The sequence below is a fragment of the Primulina eburnea genome, chromosome 4 (assembly GCF_022965805.1).
Source record: "Primulina eburnea isolate SZY01 chromosome 4, ASM2296580v1, whole genome shotgun sequence".
NCBI lineage: Eukaryota > Viridiplantae > Streptophyta > Magnoliopsida > Lamiales > Gesneriaceae > Primulina > Primulina eburnea.
Genome location: NC_133104.1, coordinates 40159155 through 40181132, shown reverse-complemented (window position 1 = coordinate 40181132; position 21978 = coordinate 40159155). Strand labels below are relative to the sequence as shown.

Sequence of the window (21978 nt, the reverse complement as noted above, 5' to 3'; positions counted from 1 at the left end):
GCAAGCTCCGAGTCCCTTAAATTTTTTAGGTGCTTGTTTGGTTTCTTCAAGATTCGTTCGAGGTATTCCCTCTTTAATTACATGCGCTCGCTATCGTCATGATGACACTCTTTATGGAATAAACTACATTTCTTACCATCTTCCTGAACAGGGGGATGCAGATGCGTTAGAATATCGGCCTCTTTCTCATTACAAAGATGAACATCCTGGCTCTTTGAATTCTTTATTGGGCGTTATGAGAAAAACGCTCCAGAGAACTTCCTTTAGGGACCCATTCCTTTGGCCTCCCCGACTTCTCACCTCTTTCTCTTCTCTCAGCCTCCCTCTTTTGTTTCTGCGCTTCATCTATGTTGATGTATTTCTCTGCCTGAGACAACAAATCCTCAAAGTCCCGGGGTAATCTTTTTACTAATGACCTGAAGAAATCGCCTTCTTGAAACCCCTGTGTGAAGGGGGGTAGTTTTCATCTCGGGGGCACATGATGGTACTTCCAATGCAGCCCTTTGAAATTTGAGAATGTAGGCCCGCAACGACTCATCTCGGCCCTGTTTGACTTCAAACAGACTGAAAGCAGTCTTCTTGTATCTATTACTGCTACTGAAATGATGCAAAAGACCATCTTGAAATCTTCAAAACTTCGTATACTCTGGGGCTCCAATCTTTTGAACCATCGTTGGGCAACATCTACCAACGTGGTTAAAAATGTCTTATACTTAATCTCATTTAACTGTCTTACAATTAATCTCGTCGCAATAACAGTGCAGCATGATCATATTCTCGAATCGAGTCAAATGTTCCTCTGGATCAGAATTATCATCATGCTCCCTGATGCTCGCCGACTTGAAATGGGCGGGCAAGAGCTCATTGATAATGTGGGCAAAGAAAGGTCATCCTCTCGGATGGACTCGGGGAACATACGAAGACCTAGCTTGCCCCTCCAGCTTCTTAACCTTTTTCCTTAAGTCTTCTAGCTCCTCGGCTATAGTGGGTGCCCTAGAGCATTCTGGCGAGCTCTCTGCCTCTTCATTTTTTCCTGGAGGGGGAGACTTGTCTCCTGTCCCCTCTTTGCGCTATGTCAGGTTATCATAAAGGGGGTACTTTTTCCGCTACAGCCTTCTGGACAGCTGTTGTTATGATTTGAGTGAGTTGCTCTTGATTTAATGCAACGGTCGGTTGAAGCTAACCTTCCTGAGGAGCTTCCAAGTCAGATAACTCTTTCCCGGCATTATCCATTCTCGTGTGTTTTCTTGTAGAAACCATGATCAACGTCTTAGATCGATATTTCCCACAGATGGCGCCGATGATGAAGACCGGGTGAATCGGTTAAGAGCTTGGTGGGCGATTGCACTGGGTCGAGTTGATGAGCTGGAGATGATTGTCCGGGCACCTGAACCTGCACTTTCAAGGGAGAAAGAACGTTAATGGGTGCTGGAAGATTTTCCGTCATGACCATTCCGACGCTCAAGTTATCAATGGTTATATGGAGAATTTTGTAATAAATATTGTATGCGATATATAAGTGAATGAAAATCTTGTATGCTAAACCAACCTGATATTTATAACAAGAAAGTCAATGATGACCTTGTTTTCATTGTCCAACCACTACTCATGAGGTTATGGCTGCCCATGCTTTCTGCTTCACTGACACTGCTGGGTTTGATTGAGTTCGGTCACTTTTTACACACTAAAGGATCGCTTAATGATAATCAATCCATGATGCCCCATACTTATGATCTAAATTATGTCCCATGTACTGGAATGCCCGATTTCTATCCTACCAAGCTCCTGAACGGAAATATCGTTGCTACTCAAGCTTCCTGGCTGCCCGGATAATCTGCTGGTAATATCCAGGGAGCTCTCAGCTATCTGTGCTCAAAATTGATGATGATCCGAGAGAATATAGGATATTTCTCGGGGTATCACCAATGATGTTAGCAGGCTAAATTGGGTGAGCTTAGTGGGTGATTTATCGGATCAGATAAGTGCTTCATCGAAAGGACAGAGACTGGACAGTTGGTCTCCTGTTTAAGGCGAAATATAAAGAGTACATATTGAGTGCTTGTGAAAATATTCAGTTAATAGAGTGTTTTATGGTAAGGTAAACATGAGTACTTATGATCAGGTAAACATGTGTAATTATAGGGGAGAAGTCAACAATTGATTACCTTATTCTCAGTGTCAGACCACTCCTCATTGCAGGATGACTGTCTATACATTGCCTCATGACATTATCACAACTCACAACTGATATTGCTTTTGGTCTCGTCACATCACTCATATATGTGTTGAATGACATGCTAAATGATTTCAAAACATGATTTCCCCCACTGTGGGGCCCAGAATCTCCGACTGTCACAAAGTGCTCGGTAGTGATCGTGATGTGAGAACATAGACATGACCCCTAATCCTTTAAATATTCTTGCATTGCTCGAGCTAAGCTAAGCGTCCTCGCTCACCTGAACATGCATCGGTATGATCAGCTTCCTGGTTGTTACAGACCCATATGTGGTTTACAAAATAAGACTCTCTTTACCCGGACTAGTTCTTACCTTGATATGGGAGGATTTCCTGGGATTTATATTTCAAATCCTATTTTTACTGTTGGGCAAAGTGATTCAAAAAAAAATTCGGATTTATTTAGAATTTTATGAGGTTTCATGAGATTTCAATGAGTATATCCAAATCCTATCAAATTCGATAAGATTTAATGGGATTTGGATTTTAAAAACATACAATTACTTTTTTTTATCCAAATGAAATTGATTTGGGGAAGTCATCACGATTTACGCAAACTTCACTGCACTTTCGGTGGTTTTGTTAATATGCTTCTTTGCTCCACCACCAGACCTCTCTCTCGTTTTTATTTTTTGGAAAATTCAAGAAACCTTCTGATTCCAAATTTCAATATTTTTAAAATAGTTAATTCATTACAAAAAAATATACAAATAACGACGGAATTTGCTGTCGCTATTATGTCTCTAAAAGTATTTAGTGACACAATAGCGACGGAATATCGATCGTCAAATAATTTAGCGTCGCGGACTTGTATAATGACGGAAAATGCAATTCTTTCGTTATTTACGACGGAATATTTATGTTTGTCGTTAAATAATAACGACGAAAATTTAAATTTTGTCGCAATATTTTAGGGACCGAAAAATATTTCGTCGCTAAATTTGCGACATAAATTATATTTCCGTCACTAAAGCAGCGACCGAAATTATAAGTATGATGTTCTGGAGCATAGTAGAGAAATAAGAATTGATTGGGTATACTTCTTCTTGACCGGTTTTTGGCAGCACGGTAAGACTTTCTCCACCAGATTAGATTCGGCCAAGATTGTGAGTCATTGTTGGGTGCCTCCAGCTCCGAATATGTTGCGTTTAGACGTTGACGCTGGGTTAGATGAAGGTAGAAACCGGTTCAGTGTTGGGGCTGTGATCCGAGATAATAAAAGTAGAGTTTTGGGTGCTTTGGCTCGTGTTAGAGATCAGTGAAAGTTGCGGAGTTATGTGCCATCAGGTTCGGTATGGAGTTTTGTTTGAATCTATGTTTTCTCGATGTTAATGCTTTCTTAGATCTCCCTAGTTTTTTTTTTTTTTTTTTTGAATGAAATGCATTCAAATTAAGTGGTAAAAAGAGTTAGAAGTACAAATACTCTGAGCATCCCCAGGAGATAGATAAGATCATAGATCAACAAATACAAACACACCTAGTCATATAAAACTGTTTGCATAGAGAAATCGAAGTTACACCCAAAAAGTTGTCGCCCCTGGAACACATCTGTATGTGTGAATCTTGATCTTAAGGCCGATAGCATCAATATCCATCTTCTCATTCTCAAACATAACTTTGTTACGAAGATTCCAAACATGATAAATAGTTGCTGATAATGTCGTAATTCTCATCTTTGAGAGCATGGAGTTCCCACTGTAAATTCCTCTTAAAGCACGAAATATTGAAGTCGGAGAAGTCATTGCTCTATCTTTATGCAACCATGCGCGCACACTGTCCCAAATGAGCTTGGAAATCTTGCACTGGAAAAATAAGTGCGAGGCTGTCTCATCCGCGGTGTGACATAGAACACATTTACGATCTTCAAGGTAGCCCAATCTATCACGAGTCAAGAGTTTGGAATGGGCAAGTAACCAAAAGATAAAGCGGTGTTTTGGAAGAATGCAAGCCTTAGCCAAGAGAGGTTTCCACGGCCACCTCCCTTTATCATGTACAAAGTAATCATATGCTCTCCCAATTCCCCCATTATTACCGAACCAACTATGAAGCCGAGCAGTAGCAGCTTCCACAGTACCCTCAGCATTAATGATTTCATCACGGATGAGAAGTATATTCTTGACCAAGGGTGAGTCATCTTTTTTTAAACTCCAATTCCATACCCCACCAAAGCAACTGTAAATGTGGTTAATCCATTTAATCCACAAGCTATCTTTCTTAGAATGTATATTCCATAAAGTTTTTGTTAATAGGGCACGATTCCAAGCTTTTAATCTTTCAAACCAAGCCCTCCATCCGCAAGTGGTTTACATGAGAACGAACAAGCAATCGGTGGGTGTTTTGTAGGCCAAACGAATTTGCGGCATATTGACTGAATCGAGCTAATAACACAATTCGGAATGGGTAAAATAGACAGCCAGAAACAATCAATACCTTGAATGACCGATCTAATCAACTCGATTTTCCCTGCATAAGATAGGGAGTTACGAGGCCAAGCACTAACCTTTCTTGTCACACTGTCCAAGAGATCTCCGTAGTCTGCCGCACAAAGCCTCTTTGCTGCAATTGGTATACCCAAATATCTGTGGAGTCCAATATATCCTGCTTGATATTATCATCAACACTAGCCAAGAAGACATTAGATTTCAAAGCATTGACACGAAGACCCGCTGTATTACCAAAGTTGTGAAGGCATTGCATAATAATTGAGACACTAATTCGATCACCATAAGAGAGAAGCAACAAATCATCAGCATATGCCAAATGCGTAATTTTAAGATTCAAACATCTACGGTGAAATTTGAAGTTTTGAGATCTAGATATTCGCTTCAACATACGAGACAACACCTCAATACATAAAGTAAACAATAAGGGTGAGATAGGGTCACCTTGCCTGAGACCACGCATACCTTTAAAAAGACCGTGATAATGTCCATTAATGGCAATAGAATAAGTTGTCGTTGTGACACACTCCATAATCCAGTCTAAAAACAAGCAAGGGAATTTCAGTGCCAAAAGAACCTCATGCAAAAACTCCCAGTCAACTGTATCATAAGCTTTCTCCAGGTCCACTTTGAAAATGCATCTCGACAATCCACGCTTACGAGCATATTTGCGCATTAACTCTTGAGCTAAGTGAATATTATCCACAATAGATCTTCCTTGAATGAAAGCCGCTTGTGCATCATCTACAATAGCATCCATACACACGCACAGCCTGTTGACAAGAATTTTAGATATAAGCTGGTAAAAGACCGTGCAACAAGAGATCGGTCGATAGTCATTGACATAGTTTGGATCAACTTTCTTCGGCACTAGAGCAATGATTGCATGATTCCATTGTTTTAGTAATTTCCGGGAGGAGAAGAATTCTAGAACCGCTGAACAAACATCCTCTTTAATAATATTCCATGAACTCTTGAAGAACTTAGATCTCCCTAGTTGACCTGGGTCTTAGTGGAATGCTCACAATCGACATGCTCAACCTGCTGAAGTCGGATGCTTTCTTATCTATCAATCATATGTCGAGATCAGCCAATCGGGTTGCTCATCGGATGGCTCGTGAAGCTTGTTTTTTCTTATGTTGAATGGTGTTATGGTGATATACCAGTTTAATTACTAAGTGTTGTAAATCGAGATATTATGAAGTAATGCATATGATTTACTTTAAAAAATAACAATTTCACAATTTTTTTCAATTTAGTTAGACAAGATTTAAGATTATGAAAGATTTATCGACACATCTTCAGAAGCATTTTCACATTTAACAAATATATTGGATAGATGTGGAATAGTTGTGATTTTATAATAAATATAAATAATAAGAAGAAAACTTGTTCCAATAATTCATCCCCTCACTTTGAATCTAAACATGTATTTTTCGTAAATTAAAGGATCACATTCGATCAAAGTGGAAAAGGATAAAAGGAAACAATTAAATTACCCCTATTTTCCATTTTAAATTTTTGTGATTTTCCACATATCTTTTGGAGTAAACAAAGTTGGATAACGATTAAAGATTTGGTACCCAATATTATTTTATGTATATGGTGTATAAATGATCAGCAATCTTCGAAAACCAAGTTGAAAACCAAAGCCCATCATTCAAGAATTACCTCCAAACACTTCTCATCGGTTCCCATTATCATTTCTTAAATCAATCGTCTTTCTCATACAAAAGGTTCGTGTTTTCTTTTTTCTAATATTGATCTATCATCTTTTTCAAAGTCCCACCTTTTTTTATTTTTGCTGTAATTTCATTAAATTCTTGGGGTTTTTTTTGTGTGAAAAGTTGAATTATAATTCCATTTGCTTAAATTTTTATGAGATAGAGGTGGGTTTAGTTTTTCGATTCCCTGAGTCGGTGAAGGGGTTTCTTTTGAGTTCTTGACCCGTGATTGTATTTTAATTATCTTATGATACACGTTTCCGATGTTCCCCATTAATTGAGTTTGACTTTTTCGAGGGTACGAAGTTTCGTTGATTTTCTTCGATTAGTTGATTTTTATGAGTTAAAGTTTTGAATTTTGAGCAGTGATATTGAGGTGTAATGGCGAAGAGTTCATTCAAGCAAGAACATGATCTCGGTTTGTACTGCCGTTTGTGAAATATGTTTTTATCACAATTAAAGTTTCGTTTCTTTTCTTGTTGGTTATTTTTCTTCGAAGTTCTGACATGTTTCACTTTGTATTTGTTCAGAGAAAAGGCGTGCCGAGGCTGCTAGGATTAGAGAGAAATACCCCGACAGGATTCCTGTGAGAATTCAGCAATTTTTCTGTATTGCTGCCGTTTGTAATTTTGGTGTTTTCTTCTGATAGTTATGTGACTGTCTATATAATTTTGTACTTAATGTTTGTGATTTTTTGCGGAATCACTTGCGTTTTCCACCTTATTTGACAAATTTCTTGGACCGTATCAATATTTGTATCTTATTACCAATGAGTTCTGCGCCTTAAGAGAGCTATTTATGTATGAGTTTTGTGAGCATAAACAAAAGGAAAACGACTGTTTTCATTACACATTATGTAAATTACATTTATATTGATAAAAAAATAAGACTTACACAACACATGACGGGCATCCTTCCTTACGACATTCTTGAATATTTAAGAGTTGCTCCTATCTCATATTTTCGTTTGTCTATGTAATACTTTACTGAGATATGTAAGAAGTCTCGTTTCCTGCAATTGATGCCATCTGTGATATCTTACTTTTTGTGTTGTGTCAGCTATTAGTGCCTCAACTGTCTTTTATTTTTTAATGTTTCCCCTCTGTCAATGTTAAACTGAATATGGAAATCTTATAACTTTGCATTCATGAAGTTGAAGATTACAGCCTGAAATCTCATGTGAAGTCAGTTAAGAGTAAATTAATTTTCTTGTGTTCTTGTGATGTAGGTGATTGTTGAGAAAGCAGAGAGGAGCGATATCCCCAACATTGACAAGAAAAAGTAAGCATTTCCTCCAAAGTTTGTGATTTCCACTTAATTTGACTCTGTTATAATATATTGTTAGCTTAAATTATCTTATTGATAATCTCTTACATAAAGTGATGGGATTATATTTATCTGGATATGCTCAAAATTGGTACTACTGAAGGGTAAATGTTTGTTTTTGAAAAAAGAATTGAAGTAAAAGGTAAAAGAGGTTGGTACAGAGGGACTGAATTTGAAATTCCAATTATGTGCTATTGCTTAAAGATTTATGCACCACAAAAGTTGTTGACTTGTTTCTATCGAAGGGTGTTTCTGGGCCTAGTATCTCCTTGAGCTCGTCCATTTGGAGACGTGATAGTTTTACTTGCTTTGTTGATTTATAAATATGATATCACATAAAGGTTAAAACTGCGAAGTTATTTAAGTTGACTGCTATTTGGGGGTTATAACTTCTTGTTCAACTTTAACACTATTCTGGTTACTTAATGTAATGTGACATTATTTGAGTTATCGAATATTTCTCATGAAAATGTCGGCTGCATCATGACTGTCGTTACCTTCTCCAGTTGAAAATAACCAAGTGTCTTTTCTGATGTTGTCTTATAAACTATCATATCTGAATGTTTTGTCAACGTTATGCATCTTTTGTCATCTGTCTGCTGACAGTTCGTTGATCAAATTTAGCCCAATATGATGTACTGTCTTAAATTTAATGTTTTTTTATATCTAAAACAAAGGCAATTGTTGTTTAATCAATGTGATCATAAACAAATTCCTCCATTTTGAGATCCACATGTTCGTCATTTTTAGTCAGACCACTAGCTGAGATTCTGAGAAGTTTTGACGCATAAAGCGAAGGAAATGGGTTTTATTTATATACTTGGGAACATGGTGGTGGTTTCAAATTGTGTTATCGTCAGTTCAATATTATGTTGCACGGGTTGTCTTTATGACAGATGTGCGTGCTTACCAGTTTTGAAAGTGAAACCTACATTTAATGTTTGCTAGGGCTTTTGTCTACTCACAACTCAAAGGTTTTTGGAAGAGTTATTTATCATTGTTCTTATAAAAAAAGAGAAGCTATTTATCATTGTTGCTAGCTAATTTTAAATTGTGTTTCAGAATAAATTTGGAAGTAACGTTGATCAACGGTTGAAATCGTGTTTGAATGGTTGGTTTCAAATGTGAAATAATATTCTAATAACATTTTTAAAAATATTTAAATAGTTCGATTTTTTTTTTTGAATTGGAAGTTGGAACGAGTGTTACATTTATACTCAAAAGGCCAACAAAGAAATCCGAAGTTGTTTCTTTCGGAGGCGGATGACTAATCATCACAATATCGTTCATTAAGTACCAGTCTAAGCGCCTTTTTCTTATTTACTTCCGGAATTTGTTTCTTTTTCTATTTCTTTTTCCTTTTGTTCGTGATTTGAGGTAGGACCATCTAGTTCCTTTAAGCCAAGAATTTGGATGGTTGAAGGAATGATACCCGCTCATTGTCGACCGCCTTACCGATATTTTCCCATGTGTGCACAAAGTTGCAAACTGTGTCATCATATTCTAAACGATTACAGGTATCTCGTGCCAGCTGACCTGACTGTCGGGCAGTTTGTCTATGTTATACGCAAAAGGATCAAACTGAGTGCAGAAAAAGCAATTTTCATCTTCGTGGACAATGTCCTACCCCCTACAGGTAAACCATTTAGTCGACGTATAATGATAACAACACTGTTATGTTTTATAAGCTTCTTGCTATCTTCATTGTTCAGGTGCTATAATGTCAGGAGTATATGACGAAAAGAAGGACGAAGATGGTTTTCTCTACGTAACATACAGCGGAGAGAACACGTTTGGGAACCATTTTCTGCCATAACTTCCTTACACGATTCAGGCTTTGATCTCTTAGACAAGGCTTGCTCTATTTCACTATGCTGGTAATTCTCTTTGATGTGCTTACCTAGTGTATAGCATTAATATGTGTATAGTTTCCTTTTCTTGAAGACGGTTGATCGACGCAACAATTTCCTGGTTCCGAATCAAGAACAATTTAATAAGCATTATTGTTCATGCTTGTGTTGTTGATTTCCTACTCTGTTTTTTGTTTCTTTTACTTGAACACGTTCAATACCTGGCATATTGTGTTTAAAATCATGGATCAATTGTATAAAATAATATTTTGGAAGTTATCAGGGGAAAAAATCACTTGTTATAACCAATGTTCTAAAAAGCGTGTCGAGTTCTGAGCTTTTCAAGCTTAACCAAGATTAGCACGAGCTTAAACGTGAAAAAACGTTTTCTATCTTTAGTGAAATTGTAATAATCTCGAACAATAAATAGATAAAAAATAATACATAAATATAATAAATTTAAGTTTGAATTCTCATATTTATAAAAACATAAAAATTTCAAAATTACAATCTTTATTTGTTTTCGAAACTAGATTACATTAAAAATTGTTAAATATTTGTCAAAATATTGTCAGACATGCTTAATCATAATTAAAATTTAAAAATAAACATCTAAATTATAAATCTAATTTATTATTTTAAAATAAAAAGACATACTTTCAAAATAAAAAAATTAAAAAATAAACAGATGCGATTGTGTTTAAATACGCTTAATTAAACGTCCTAATTACGTTTAATTTGGTCAAACTGTAGTTTGACCACTTTTTTTCCTCTTTTCTCGAAATAGAGCGTTTTTGTCGAGCTTCAAGCTTAAACGTACTTAAGTGGAGCTTAAACGTACTTTTTAAAACACTGATTATAACATATATCGAAAAGGAAATATTTATTCTAGATTGATGTATCATTAGAGAGAACATATTTATTCTAAACTGCTTATTTACGTTAACTTCATCCAACATGATGCTTCACCTCGGCTTTTGTTTAGGATTTAAAAACTTTTTGTCTTAAATTTCATAATTTTCAATAGGTATAATGTGAGACTATGTTACTGATTTATCTATAAAATGAGTCGACCTGGTCCATGCCGAAATTGAAAAATAATATTTTTGATATAAAAAATAAATTTTTATTAGTTGGGTCGAATTTCCTTGTGAGACAGATCTAAGCGATCTAAACCTAAAATGAAAAGTAAATAAAAAATAATATTTTTCATGAGTCGTATTGGATGAGAAATAAACATGTCTCACAAAATTAATAAGTGAGACAGATTTATATGATTTTTGTGTTATGTATTGAATTTCTTTCAATAATTTTAATAGCAAAACTTTTTTATTTACGTTCCTAACTCTTTTCCACGTTAAAAATAATATCGATCGATACGTCAAAATTGAACACTTAGTGCGTTTGGTTGGAGAAACTAACATACTAATTTAGTTTTTAAAAAAATTAGTTTTCTTTAAAAAGTATATTTTTTTTGTTACAAAAGCTGTCTTAAAAAAAGTATTTATTTAAGTGCTTTATCAGAAGTTATAATTTTGGTCTTTCGGACTTTTAATTCTACTTATATTTAAAAACAAAAACACTTTTAACAAGTTAACTAAAAATCAAAATCACTTCTGTTTTTATTTATATAATCATTTTTAAAGCTGACCTTATTTAAATGCCTTTTCCAGTTATAACTTTTGTATCCAAGCTCACTCTAAGTCAATTTCTTCAAATACGTTAGAAAAATAATCTAAATAAAAACAATAATGAGCATGAAATTATTCGTCATTATGATTTACCAAGAATTGTCTTCTCTATATTATCACCAAATTCATATATAATTAGTTTGATATACCCAAACTCACACACACACACAGACATATATATATATATATATATATATATATATATATATATATATATATATATATATATTGGTCCTATAATTAACACAAGGGCCAATGTCACGAGTTTAATTCTAATTGATTGTAAGGTGTACAATTATTAAAAGTGAGATTATTGGGTATAATAATAATATTTATTCGATAGAACAATCGAAACATAATGTTTGAGCTGCTGTAGATTTAAAAAAATTTGAGTTGTATCGCTATCACAAACTATAAATTTGGTAAAGTGGTAAACCTTCAGTACATATCTAAATGAAAATAAACATCAATTTTTTTGAAAAATATGAGCAAATTCTCAAAAAATCATTTAAAAATAAAACTATTTTCAAAACTTTTTTAATTGTTGGGAAAAAAAACAAGCACTCCAAACGTATTTGTACGCCAAATTTTGATTGTTGGAATATCAAGCTCTAGTAGCGATCATACATGACAATGGAAACCTACACTGTCCCGTCTATGCCAAACCAGGATAGAACTTCTCAAAGACAACAAAACAAAAGAATGAGAAATCCATGGGTACCTCACTCGACATCAGACTTGGACCGAGTTGAGTGTGAGACCAAACTGCCCCCCTTCGCCTGAAAAAAATTGAGATTTCGTATGTAATTTTTTTAGAGAAAAAATATATCTTTTCCTTCCTTGTTTGAGTTTCACATCTAATTTGTTGAGTCTAGTCTAGGAATCGACACATTTCTTGGATAAAATGTTCACCTAAAAAGGCTGCAATTTTACCGTAGCAATCGCACATGGAATATGCACCAGGGAAGGAGGGGGCCGACTGGGGGCCGCAGTAGGCCCTTGTGTCGTGGCCTGGTGGTGCATAGAGCGGTTCAGTCATACTGCACTGTTTGTTGCATTAAGGGTCTCTATCTCCCATTCTCCTTTGTCTCCATTTTCTTTCAAGCCCACCCTCTTTAAATGCGCAATGCAAGTTCCACATGAGAGTGCTCATTATTGCAATAATAGCCACCACATGCCTCATTGAGGCTTACAACAAGTTGTCGTTTAATTATCTGCACCACAAGCTTTTGGTTCTCATATTCAAATCTTGTATAATATAATGTCCAAAGTTTTATACTTGGGAAGTTCACATCTAATAGAGTAACAAAATTATTCGTCATTATCTCTATTATTATGTTAAGATTGAGACTTGAACATATCTCAATCTCAAAAGTTAGCTCTAGTAGAAGTATTATCTGTCAATATATGCAGTTTTAAGGATTTTATCCTACCTATATGAGACAATTAACACACTATCCTCACGTCCATTAAAATCCTACCTATGTGGGACAAATAACACACTATCCTCACGCTCATTAAAATAAATATCTGGAGCGTGAAGTTTACATAACAACATGTGACCTAACTATGTGCAGTCAACACATAACGGTGAAACCTGGGGTTCTGATACTATTTTGTTGTCCCACATTGGTTGGATAAAATCTCTGGGTGTCATATATTTGGACTTAGACTTGTTGGATTGCCCTATTGGGCACCCAATCTTGTATATTTCACGCTCTAAATGTTCATTCATTGGTGTGTGAGAATGTGTTGTTGTTCCATATCGGTTGGATTAAAATCATTTGAATTCTATATATAGACTTGAACAATCTTCTTGACTGAACTAATTTTTGGGATTGAGTTAAGTCCAACAACCCATCTTTAACATATTGTGTTTTGATCAATTTTTTTTTTTTTTTTTCTTTTACAAGGGATTGACAAGACGTGCATGTGTTTAGGCGAGAAGCCCTAAGACTCTAGAGGAGAAAATGGCAATTTGTGACAAACATTCCATTCCACTTAAAGATCCAGGCACCATGAATGCTCGATCATCAAATGTCTATATGCATCATCTCCAGGAAATTGTAGACCCCCCGGGCCGCCTTGTGCTCCCGACTGATACATTGTCCTCGAACACCATTTGAAACTCTAATAATTGAAACGTTGACGTAGATATAGTTTAAAAATGAGCAGCCGATAATATCAAAATGAAGTTCAAGATAAAATAATGAAAATGGATTATGTGGCCTATGCTAGACCCAATAATCTAACCTAAAAAAGAATGTAACCGAAGCTATCAAAAACATTTGCTAACGGAAGTAAACAGGAAACAAGCATACGATGTAAAGTTTGAAAATCTAAGCACCTTCACTTACCATACAAAAGGAAGAAAACAGAAGGTTTTACTTGTTTTAGCTGTGTGGAGAAGTTGTGCATACAATTTGATTAGTCTTTCAAACTGCATTTACGATGTAGAAAAAGAAAGATTTTACACAAATCTATAGGCTCTATGTCGCTGCATGGCATGTGTGAGAACCCGAATTTTCAGCAGCTAGCATTATTCAGTAGCAATGGAAAATTTCAGTAGAAGCTAACAATTCCAGCAGCAGTCAATAATTCAGAAGATGATATTTTTCCAGCAGACACAATTCCAGCAGACAGAATTCCAGCATATAGAATCCAGCAGCGCAAGATTCCAGCAGACAGTTACTGATTCAGCTTAGACTTGTAACTGAAGCATTAACATGGAATAAAGGCTGTTAATGGCGGATTATGGCCATTAATTGGGAGTCTAATAGTCAGAAACATTGCCTATAAATATCACCATCAAACACCTGAATTGGTTTACCAAAATCTTGAGTTGTCACTTGAAATATTTGAGCTAAGAGAGTGCTGATTTTCGAGCAGCAGAAACCAGTAGCAAGAACAAGCAGACTTCATATTTCAACCGAAATACTTTTAGCAAATTACTGTAAGTGGGCTTATGTATAAATATCTTGAAATCCGTCTGATAATTCTGTTTTAAAGTTCAGTTTCTGTATGATTTCTGATATATGATTTTGAAGCACTGAAACTCCCTAGTGAACTAATGGTAGGAATATATATTCTGAACATTTCTGAATTCTGATTCTGATTCTGGCCTCACCTCTTAGAGGAGAGAACATATAGGGGACTGATATCAGTTTAGCCATGAAATTCACTAACATGTTCAGTGCTTACTAATTCTGATTTCTGTTCTGAAACATGTGAAGTCTGAATTCTGATTTCTGTTATGAAATACGAGTTTTTCTGTATATTACTGCATTACGGTTTCTGTATTAAAATGATGTTCGAAAACTGGGAGTTATTCCCGCTCCTGCTTACTGAGTGACAATCATATCACTCACCCACCAAACCCATCTCAGATAAGAACGAGGAAGAGTTGATAGAAGAAGAGGAGCAACGTCAGTTTTGGGGCTGGTGATGAAGATCGTTGTTCTTAGTTCTGATTTATGTTTTATTTTCCGCTGCATCTGTTCAGACAATGTAATTTTATGGTTTTACATTTCCGCTGTAAAACATTTGTCATTGAGTTGTAACAGACAATGATTATTATGAATAAAAGACAGGTTTCTGAAATTCTGTACTTCTGAGGCTTGTTTTTTTCGAATGAATATTTGAGAGCAACGCCGGTGTCAACCAACCCCCGTCCCGGGACGTGACAGCATGTAATATAAAGCTTTTCTTTTCTTCTCAAAGAGATCAAATCTAGTTAAAAAATTTACCCCACGACCATTGATTTGTTAGGGGCAACAAGCTCAAGTATTAACTCACATCCTTATCTTGAAATGCAAATGTTTTATCGACATATGGACGTTGGAATATAAGTTATAAAAAATACAGATAACAGAGAATACATGAAAGATTTTGGAATGCTTAAACTATTAAATGTATCCATCATTGAATTAATGATAGGGGAACAACATTGTAGGCCTGTTGCATTCAAAGTTCAGGACCAATAAGGCTTGTTCCGCGCGCATACCAACAAAGGGTTTGTCGACAGCTTCATTAATTTTTTTTAAAAGTGATAAATTAGACTAAACACTATTGTACATGGTTAGGTACAAGAGAAACAGACATACGATCTTGTCGAAACAGATTAGAAAAAAATATCGAAATCGTTCGTATGCCACATTGTGTAAGATTTTGTTTAGGAAATATTATTAAATGATGATTTAATCGGTATTTGTAGAAAAGAGAATGAGAGTGGAATATTTTAGATTTTGAAATAAGAAATACTTGATTATAAATTTCAGGAATTGATGAAAATTGATTTTAATGTACGATGATTATGTTGGGAAGCGTAGAAATTGATAAAAGTGTATTACGGAAAAAGATTGAAAAGTAGTTGATGATATTTGATTTTTTAACATATAAATCACAGTAACAAAACTTGCAATAAGAGATGAACCATAGAGATATGAATGAACTTCTGCTTAAACACATGGATGGTCTTATATTTATTATACAATTTTATAATGTCATAATTAACACACATGCCGCACAAATTTATTCAGTCACATATAGGAAGGGTCTGTATGTATCTGTTTCTTGATTTTTCGTAAGCAAGCAATCATCTGCATACCGTGAACCTACGTCGACCATATAACGACTCACTCCCTTTAGGTCCACACTTGATTAAAGGGTAAAAGAGGCGACATGGGAGGCCACCAATATCTTCAAATATTATTTCCCTAGATTCTGCATGTTCTCTTAAAACAAAGTTTCATCTCCTGCCAAAACCCTGCATTTAATGCTTCATCTAATTCTTCTCAGTGTATATGTAGGTCGTATGACTCGTATCAGATTCTAAACTTAGTGTTATTCTTGGTTTCCCCCTGATCATACTGTTTTCTTTCATATAACTCTAAATCATGCCTTCGCTAGTTTATCTAGTTATATATCTTTGTTTGCATGCATGCGCTGCTAGGCCACTTGTAGTTTTGGATTCCGTCTCACCAGTTCAGGTATCGAGAAAGGATTTTACGTTTTGTACATTGAAATAATGTAAAAGAGTTGTTAGACTAACCACATGATTTGGTTCAGGGTTTAAACGGAATAGAACCTGAGGCATTTGTGGCACGAGGAAACGTCATCGCTGAATATGGTGGGAAGATCTCCGATGGCACAACGGCTATCCAGTTAGAAAATCAGAGAACTTCTGCAGTTGAAGGAACAGAAGGCACGGCAGGTTTGTGGAAAAGATTTTGTTTCATAGATTGTCTCGAATTCTTCTTGGCTCTCACATAGAATACAATGATTTACATTAGCTATTCATGTTCAGCAACCTACTACAGTATTGCCTGTCCAATATCCAGTATATTTTATAGAATAGAAGTGTAAACTAGTAACATCAGTTTCACATGTTCGAGTATAGTAAAATAGTCACCAGGTAATGCCTACTACCTAATAATAATTACTATATTGCAGTCTATTATCATTATTATTTTCCGTAGTGTATCTATATATTGAATTTCAGATTCACAACTGATTGCTGTCAACCTACAGGTAGTCCCTCGGTTAAAATTTTATGTTCAAGGAAGAATTGCCAGAGACGGCTGAAAGAAAGGTATTTTTCTTTGTAACTGTTTCATATATGTCCCTCAAAATTCATGTTGCATAATTGATTCGAAGAGTTTAGACAATTCAGAAGAGGTGATAGAAAGACGACAATCAACAATAATGTTCCTTCGTACATAGAATTAAATTCCATGCATAATGGATTTCAGGAACAACAATATTGCATGTAAATCTTAATCACCATATAACACGTGCAGGTATGGAAGAGATCTGAACGGTCAACACTAGAATCACCACCATCCAATGGTGAGGAAACTGCAAATTCTAAGGACAACAGAATAGCAGACGATGTCGTAGTTATGGATTACGAACAACCCCATCGCAAACCACCTATTCATAACTGGAAACCCTAAACACTATCCAACATTTCTCCCCGACTACATGTTCATCATGCAAAGTTAAATTTTCCCTGCTGTGAATCCATTTTATTTTCCCTTTTCCATTTATATGGAGTGTGGAGCGAGGGGTAAATTAAAGATGCTCCCACCCCGTTTTGAATTAGTATGCATGTATATTACATATTTTTTTCAAGAACTGTAACACTAGAGACTTGTTGTACAAAAGAAAAGAATGAATTATAACTCTTGAGATGATAATCTCCAAGTCCACGCACAATTGATCAGTTCTCGGGTTTTTTCAATTATTTCAATTAAATGCATACGACAAGTTGCTGCAGGTGAGAATGTCATGAATTGAGTGATGATGGTCCCCAATACATGTTGTCTGTTGTTTGCATTAAAGTATTGAGAATAAAGAATTATAGAAACGTATTGATTTTCTAATGCTTGTTTGGCTATAGGCATAAATATAGTGGTGTATAATTGAGCAAATTTCGCTTTCAGTTCTGCACTTTTAGTTGATTGTCCCTACTTCTGGTCCAAATGCTTAAATTCATCAGCATAAAAAAATATCTAATTCGGACAGTTTTAGGTGAAAAAAAAGTTACATTTTTCCTATATTTTCACCGACTACATCTATTATATTGTTAGACAATTGTATACCTAACAAGTCACCTAACGTTAACATATAGAAACCAGTCCAAAATCGAGTATTCGTCAACCTGGCCAATATATTTTAAGATTACTTGTCAGAAATTAGGCAGCAATGCTGCAATTCAAAGTTTGCATGTTATGGTCTACGGATTACACAAGACAAACAAAAGCTGGTTGGAGTAAAAGGATCAGGTCTATTATGCAAATAAGTAAAAGAAACCAAGCACTGTCAATGTTTCAAGAACATTAAGGATGTGTTTGGGGTGATGGATTTTAGCTTTGTGAATTCAAAATTTATTCCAAATCCATCATGTATGTATGTATGTCAGTATGTGGCAACAAAAACAATTAAAGAATTTGAAACTCATCTTAAAACTCTTATCTTTTTACTCCATCTTCGACACTAAATTCAGATTCTGTGATTTTCAGATCAATTCATTCAAAACACCTTCATCAAATCTACGCCTATCAATCCTAAACAGACTTCAGGAATATGAGGTAATCATTCCAGAAATTATTTATTCCAATCTTAAAAAGAAAGGTCAAGAAATTTTATTCATTCACAAGAACATAGGTTATTCCCAGAAAGAAATTGTTTTGCTCGGCTCTATCCCAACAATTCTCAAACAGGGTATTATCCCATAATATTTGGATGAAAACGGAACTAACATAGCACAAATGAAACAAACCTGGAAATCAAACATAAGAATCCTTGTATTCGGAACATGTTTGGCATTACGACTCCATGCACTCAGTATCGGTTACTGGTAAAGCTAATAAAGAATGGCCTTACATGATCCATGCATTCCAAGGTTCTTAAAAACCAAATTTAAGATCCATATCTCCGCCTTGTCACCAGAAGTCGGCTGGCAATCATCCAAATCAGTCAGCTGAACGAAACGTATTTTATTTTTACCTACTACATGCACTAATCAGAAGAAATTAAAAGTGCAACCAGTAACACATACTGAATGCACCAGAAACATATTATCTATCAATTACATCAAAGATATTACTGGTGTTCCTATCTTTCAAAACCTGCAAACAACATAGACGTGGTTTTACTTTCTTGAAACTTTTGTTAGTACTCATCTACATTGTTTGGTTAAAACTTGTCTCAGGGATCATCTTGTTAATTTGCATTAGTGTGATAAATTTGTAATTTCAATGGCTGCGATCGAAGTGACAGCCACTCAAACTATTAGGGCGTGAAGCGAACATGTCGAGATAAATTGAGGCACCAAACGACTAGAATCTCAAAAACAAATGCTATCACAGCAAGTAGAAATATTAGTGCAGATTTTCTACCTGTGCCAGAAAAGAACCGGTAATTACAAAGCTTGACTCTAAACTCCATGCAAGATTTTGAAGCCCAAGTTCTAGTCTTAAATTCGATAGATTGATAATTAGGAAAAGTTGCGAGAAAACAGCAGGCATGATGAATTGTGAGACTGGATTCGTAACTGGATCATAGCAACACTAAACCACAAATATGTTCCAATTTCACATCTAGAAGATAAGAAACAGGGGACTTCCTAGTGTGCATGCACCTGTTCCTCAATTAGCTACTGACTGCAAATCAAAGACGAAAGAACTGGAAGCCAATAATCAAATCTCGGGGCCCTATTGCTTTGTAGAAAAGAATTTTTTATTTATTTAGATTTAGATGATTAAGAACCGATCAATAGCTAAGCCATGTTGGGATTATATTGATTTATAGCATTTAAGAGTCGGGATATTATCTTTTCTGTAATGCAAATATTTATTTTGGCAGCATTTTATCAACAGTTTTGTGATAAAAACTTGATTTTGATAGTTGTGATGCTATGATTCTGAAGCTTCATGTATTCGAGTGTATATATTTTTTGATTGGGTAGCAAGCGTAGTTATGCCGTGGTTAGAAGCTAACTCCATTGAAATAGAATTCAACAGGGTTTAACTAGGTGTATGCATTGAGGAAAGAAACGAGTAAGATGTAGGCATTAAACGAGAGCTCTTGCAGAGATGATGAACAGAGACGCGGGAAGGATGATTCGGCGAGCCGGCAAGTCAAACGAAAGAGTCAGTCTCATAAATTTTTTTTGTGTTTTTATTTTGATAATAAAAATAAATAAAATGTCGAAAGAAAAATATATATGACTAAGATTATTTTTTCCCATTTAAAAATAGAGCACTTTCAAATTTCAATACCATGTTTAAAAAATTATATAGTCAAGTTCCAAAGAAAAGTAAAGAGTCCACCAAAAATTGATTAATACTGACTATTGGCATTATAGCACCAGGTTTTGTAAACAATGTGATCAGGACGGCGGCGCATTTGTTTCAGCCTCATCCGATCCCTAGACGCTCATTCTCAGACACACACAAGCTCAAACGCACACACGATTCATCACAGATCATGCAGAAGAGCATATCAACGTCCTCCCTGGGCTCCGATGGCCTGGACTTAAGCCAAGCCTTTTTTATCCCCATCACTGGTGGGACCCCGCCGTCCCCCACCAAGCGCCACACGAAGATCACCGTAGTCGGCGTCGGGAATGTGGGTATGGCCATCGCCCAGACCATCCTCACCCAAGATCTGACCGATGAGCTTGCCCTCGTCGACGCCAAAGAAGACAAGCTGCGCGGCGAGATGCTCGACCTCCAACACGCCGCCGCCTTCCTTCCACGTACGAAGATACGCGCCTCCCTTGACTACTCTGTCACTGCAAACTCCGACCTTTGCATCGTCACGGCCGGTGCACGGCAGAATCCGGGAGAAAGCAGGCTGAATCTGCTGCAGAGGAACGTGTCTCTGTTTAAGCATATTGTTCCACCATTGGCTAAGTACTCTCCGGATTGTATAATATTGGTGGTTTCTAACCCAGTTGATGTGCTGACTTATATAGCCTGGAAGTTGTCCGGATTCCCACCTAATCGGGTTATTGGATCGGGTACGAACCTGGACTCGTCCAGGTTCCGGTTCTTGATCGCCGATCACCTTGATGTTAATGCACAGGAGGTGCAGGTGAGATTAATTTATTCATTGCTATTATTAATATTTAATTCTTGTCTTTTTGTTCCATGACATGAGATCTACCTACGACATTCGCTTAATGATATATCCCACAATTCCTTTCGTCAAAATGTGAGTAGTTGGCAAAGATTGTTGGTTTACCTTCCCACCAAGTAACGCATGAATATTCATACAAAATGCTTGGACTTTTGTTGTTCCATTCTGTTGAGTAAAGAAGCCAGTGCTATTAATTGTTCTACCCTATGTATTAATTATTCATACCTCTCCAATTCTAGGCCTACATTGTTGGGGAACATGGTGACAGTTCTGTGGCTCTATGGTCAAGCATAAGTGTAGGAGGAGTGCCAATACTAAGCTTCTTACAGAGGCAACAGATTGCTTATGAGAAACAAACCTTAGTAAACATACACAAAGAAGTTGTCCAAAGTGCATATGAAGTCATAAGATTGAAAGGCTACACCTCATGGGCGATCGGGTACTCCGTCGCTAGCTTGGCTCGAACGATACTAAGGGATCAAAGAAGGATCCATCCAGTCTCGGTTCTTGCAAAGGGCTTCTACAATATCGATGGTGGCGATGTTTTTATCAGCTTGCCTGCTCAGTTGGGTAGGAGCGGAGTGTTGGGGGTAACCAATGTGCATCTTACTGATGAAGAAGCTCAGCAGCTGAGGAACTCCGCCAAGACAATTCTGGAAGTACAAAGTCAATTGGGAATATGATACTTTTTTGTGTTGGTGGTTGTGATTTTATGCATTTGTTTCTACTGATTTTCGACCTTCTATATATGTTATTAATATTTTATGGACATGTTCTTATAGATTCATCGTTCAGCCCTTGTTTGTTTATCTTTTCTGGAAATGTTTTCAGGATTGATTAATGAACCAATGATTTAGTTTGTTTTGTAATTATCGTGCCTAGCTCTCGAGTTCTTTTTTTCCTTTAAATTTATAAAAGCCATCTGATATTGGGTTACTAACAATCCACAACCATTCTTCCTCACAATCCAAAACCTTTGAGGCTCTGAAATACAGCAAGAACGGACGGTCAAAGAAATTAGTACTTGTGAGAGGAAAGTAAACGCAAAACAAAGGAAAGCAAATGT

General features: G+C 36.0%; 3 protein-coding genes across 3 annotated transcripts; all 3 read left to right on the top strand.

Moving 5' to 3' along the window:
- Nucleotides 1-6220: 6220 nt before the first annotated feature.
- LOC140828885 (autophagy-related protein 8f) lies at nt 6221-9736 on the top strand. The gene is made up of 6 exons (XM_073191754.1): nt 6221-6412; nt 6767-6818; nt 6931-6986; nt 7629-7681; nt 9244-9362; nt 9439-9736. Exons 2-6 carry the CDS (start codon nt 6782-6784, stop codon nt 9540-9542), a joined length of 369 nt encoding a protein of 122 aa, XP_073047855.1. The 5' UTR covers nt 6221-6412; nt 6767-6781; the 3' UTR covers nt 9543-9736.
- Nucleotides 9737-15985: 6249 nt separating this feature from the next.
- LOC140829875 (uncharacterized) lies at nt 15986-17650 on the top strand. The gene is made up of 4 exons (XM_073193157.1): nt 15986-16255; nt 16335-16479; nt 16797-16857; nt 17066-17650. The coding sequence occupies exons 1-4, from the start codon at nt 16163-16165 to the stop codon at nt 17094-17096; spliced, it is 330 nt and encodes a 109-aa protein (XP_073049258.1). The 5' UTR covers nt 15986-16162; the 3' UTR covers nt 17097-17650.
- A 2474-nt stretch (nt 17651-20124) lies between these two features.
- LOC140828884 (L-lactate dehydrogenase A-like) lies at nt 20125-21781 on the top strand. Its single transcript, XM_073191753.1, has 2 exons — nt 20125-20867; nt 21152-21781. The coding sequence occupies exons 1-2, from the start codon at nt 20259-20261 to the stop codon at nt 21593-21595; spliced, it is 1053 nt and encodes a 350-aa protein (XP_073047854.1). The 5' UTR covers nt 20125-20258; the 3' UTR covers nt 21596-21781.
- The last annotated feature ends 197 nt before the right edge of the window (nt 21782-21978 follow it).

What these genes read in the sequence shown, in the direction of transcription:
- LOC140828885 (XM_073191754.1), top strand. Translation starts at nt 6,782, where the DNA reads ATGGCGAAGAGTTCATTCAAGCAAGAACATGATCTCG. An exon ending in CCCAACATTGACAAGAAAAA is followed by an intron (nt 7,682 to 9,243) that starts GTAAGCATTTCC and finishes AAACGATTACAG; the next exon opens with GTATCTCGTGCCAGCTGACC. An exon ending in CAATGTCCTACCCCCTACAG is followed by an intron (nt 9,363 to 9,438) that starts GTAAACCATTTA and finishes TTCATTGTTCAG; the next exon opens with GTGCTATAATGTCAGGAGTA.
- LOC140829875 (XM_073193157.1), top strand. Translation starts at nt 16,163, where the DNA reads ATGCCTTCGCTAGTTTATCTAGTTATATATCTTTGTTTGCATGCATGC. An exon ending in ATTCCGTCTCACCAGTTCAG is followed by an intron (nt 16,256 to 16,334) that starts GTATCGAGAAAG and finishes GATTTGGTTCAG; the next exon opens with GGTTTAAACGGAATAGAACC. An exon ending in AGGAACAGAAGGCACGGCAG is followed by an intron (nt 16,480 to 16,796) that starts GTTTGTGGAAAA and finishes GTCAACCTACAG; the next exon opens with GTAGTCCCTCGGTTAAAATT.
- LOC140828884 (XM_073191753.1), top strand. Translation starts at nt 20,259, where the DNA reads ATGCAGAAGAGCATATCAACGTCCTCCCTGGGCTCCGATGGCCTGGAC. An exon ending in TTAATGCACAGGAGGTGCAG is followed by an intron (nt 20,868 to 21,151) that starts GTGAGATTAATT and finishes CTCCAATTCTAG; the next exon opens with GCCTACATTGTTGGGGAACA.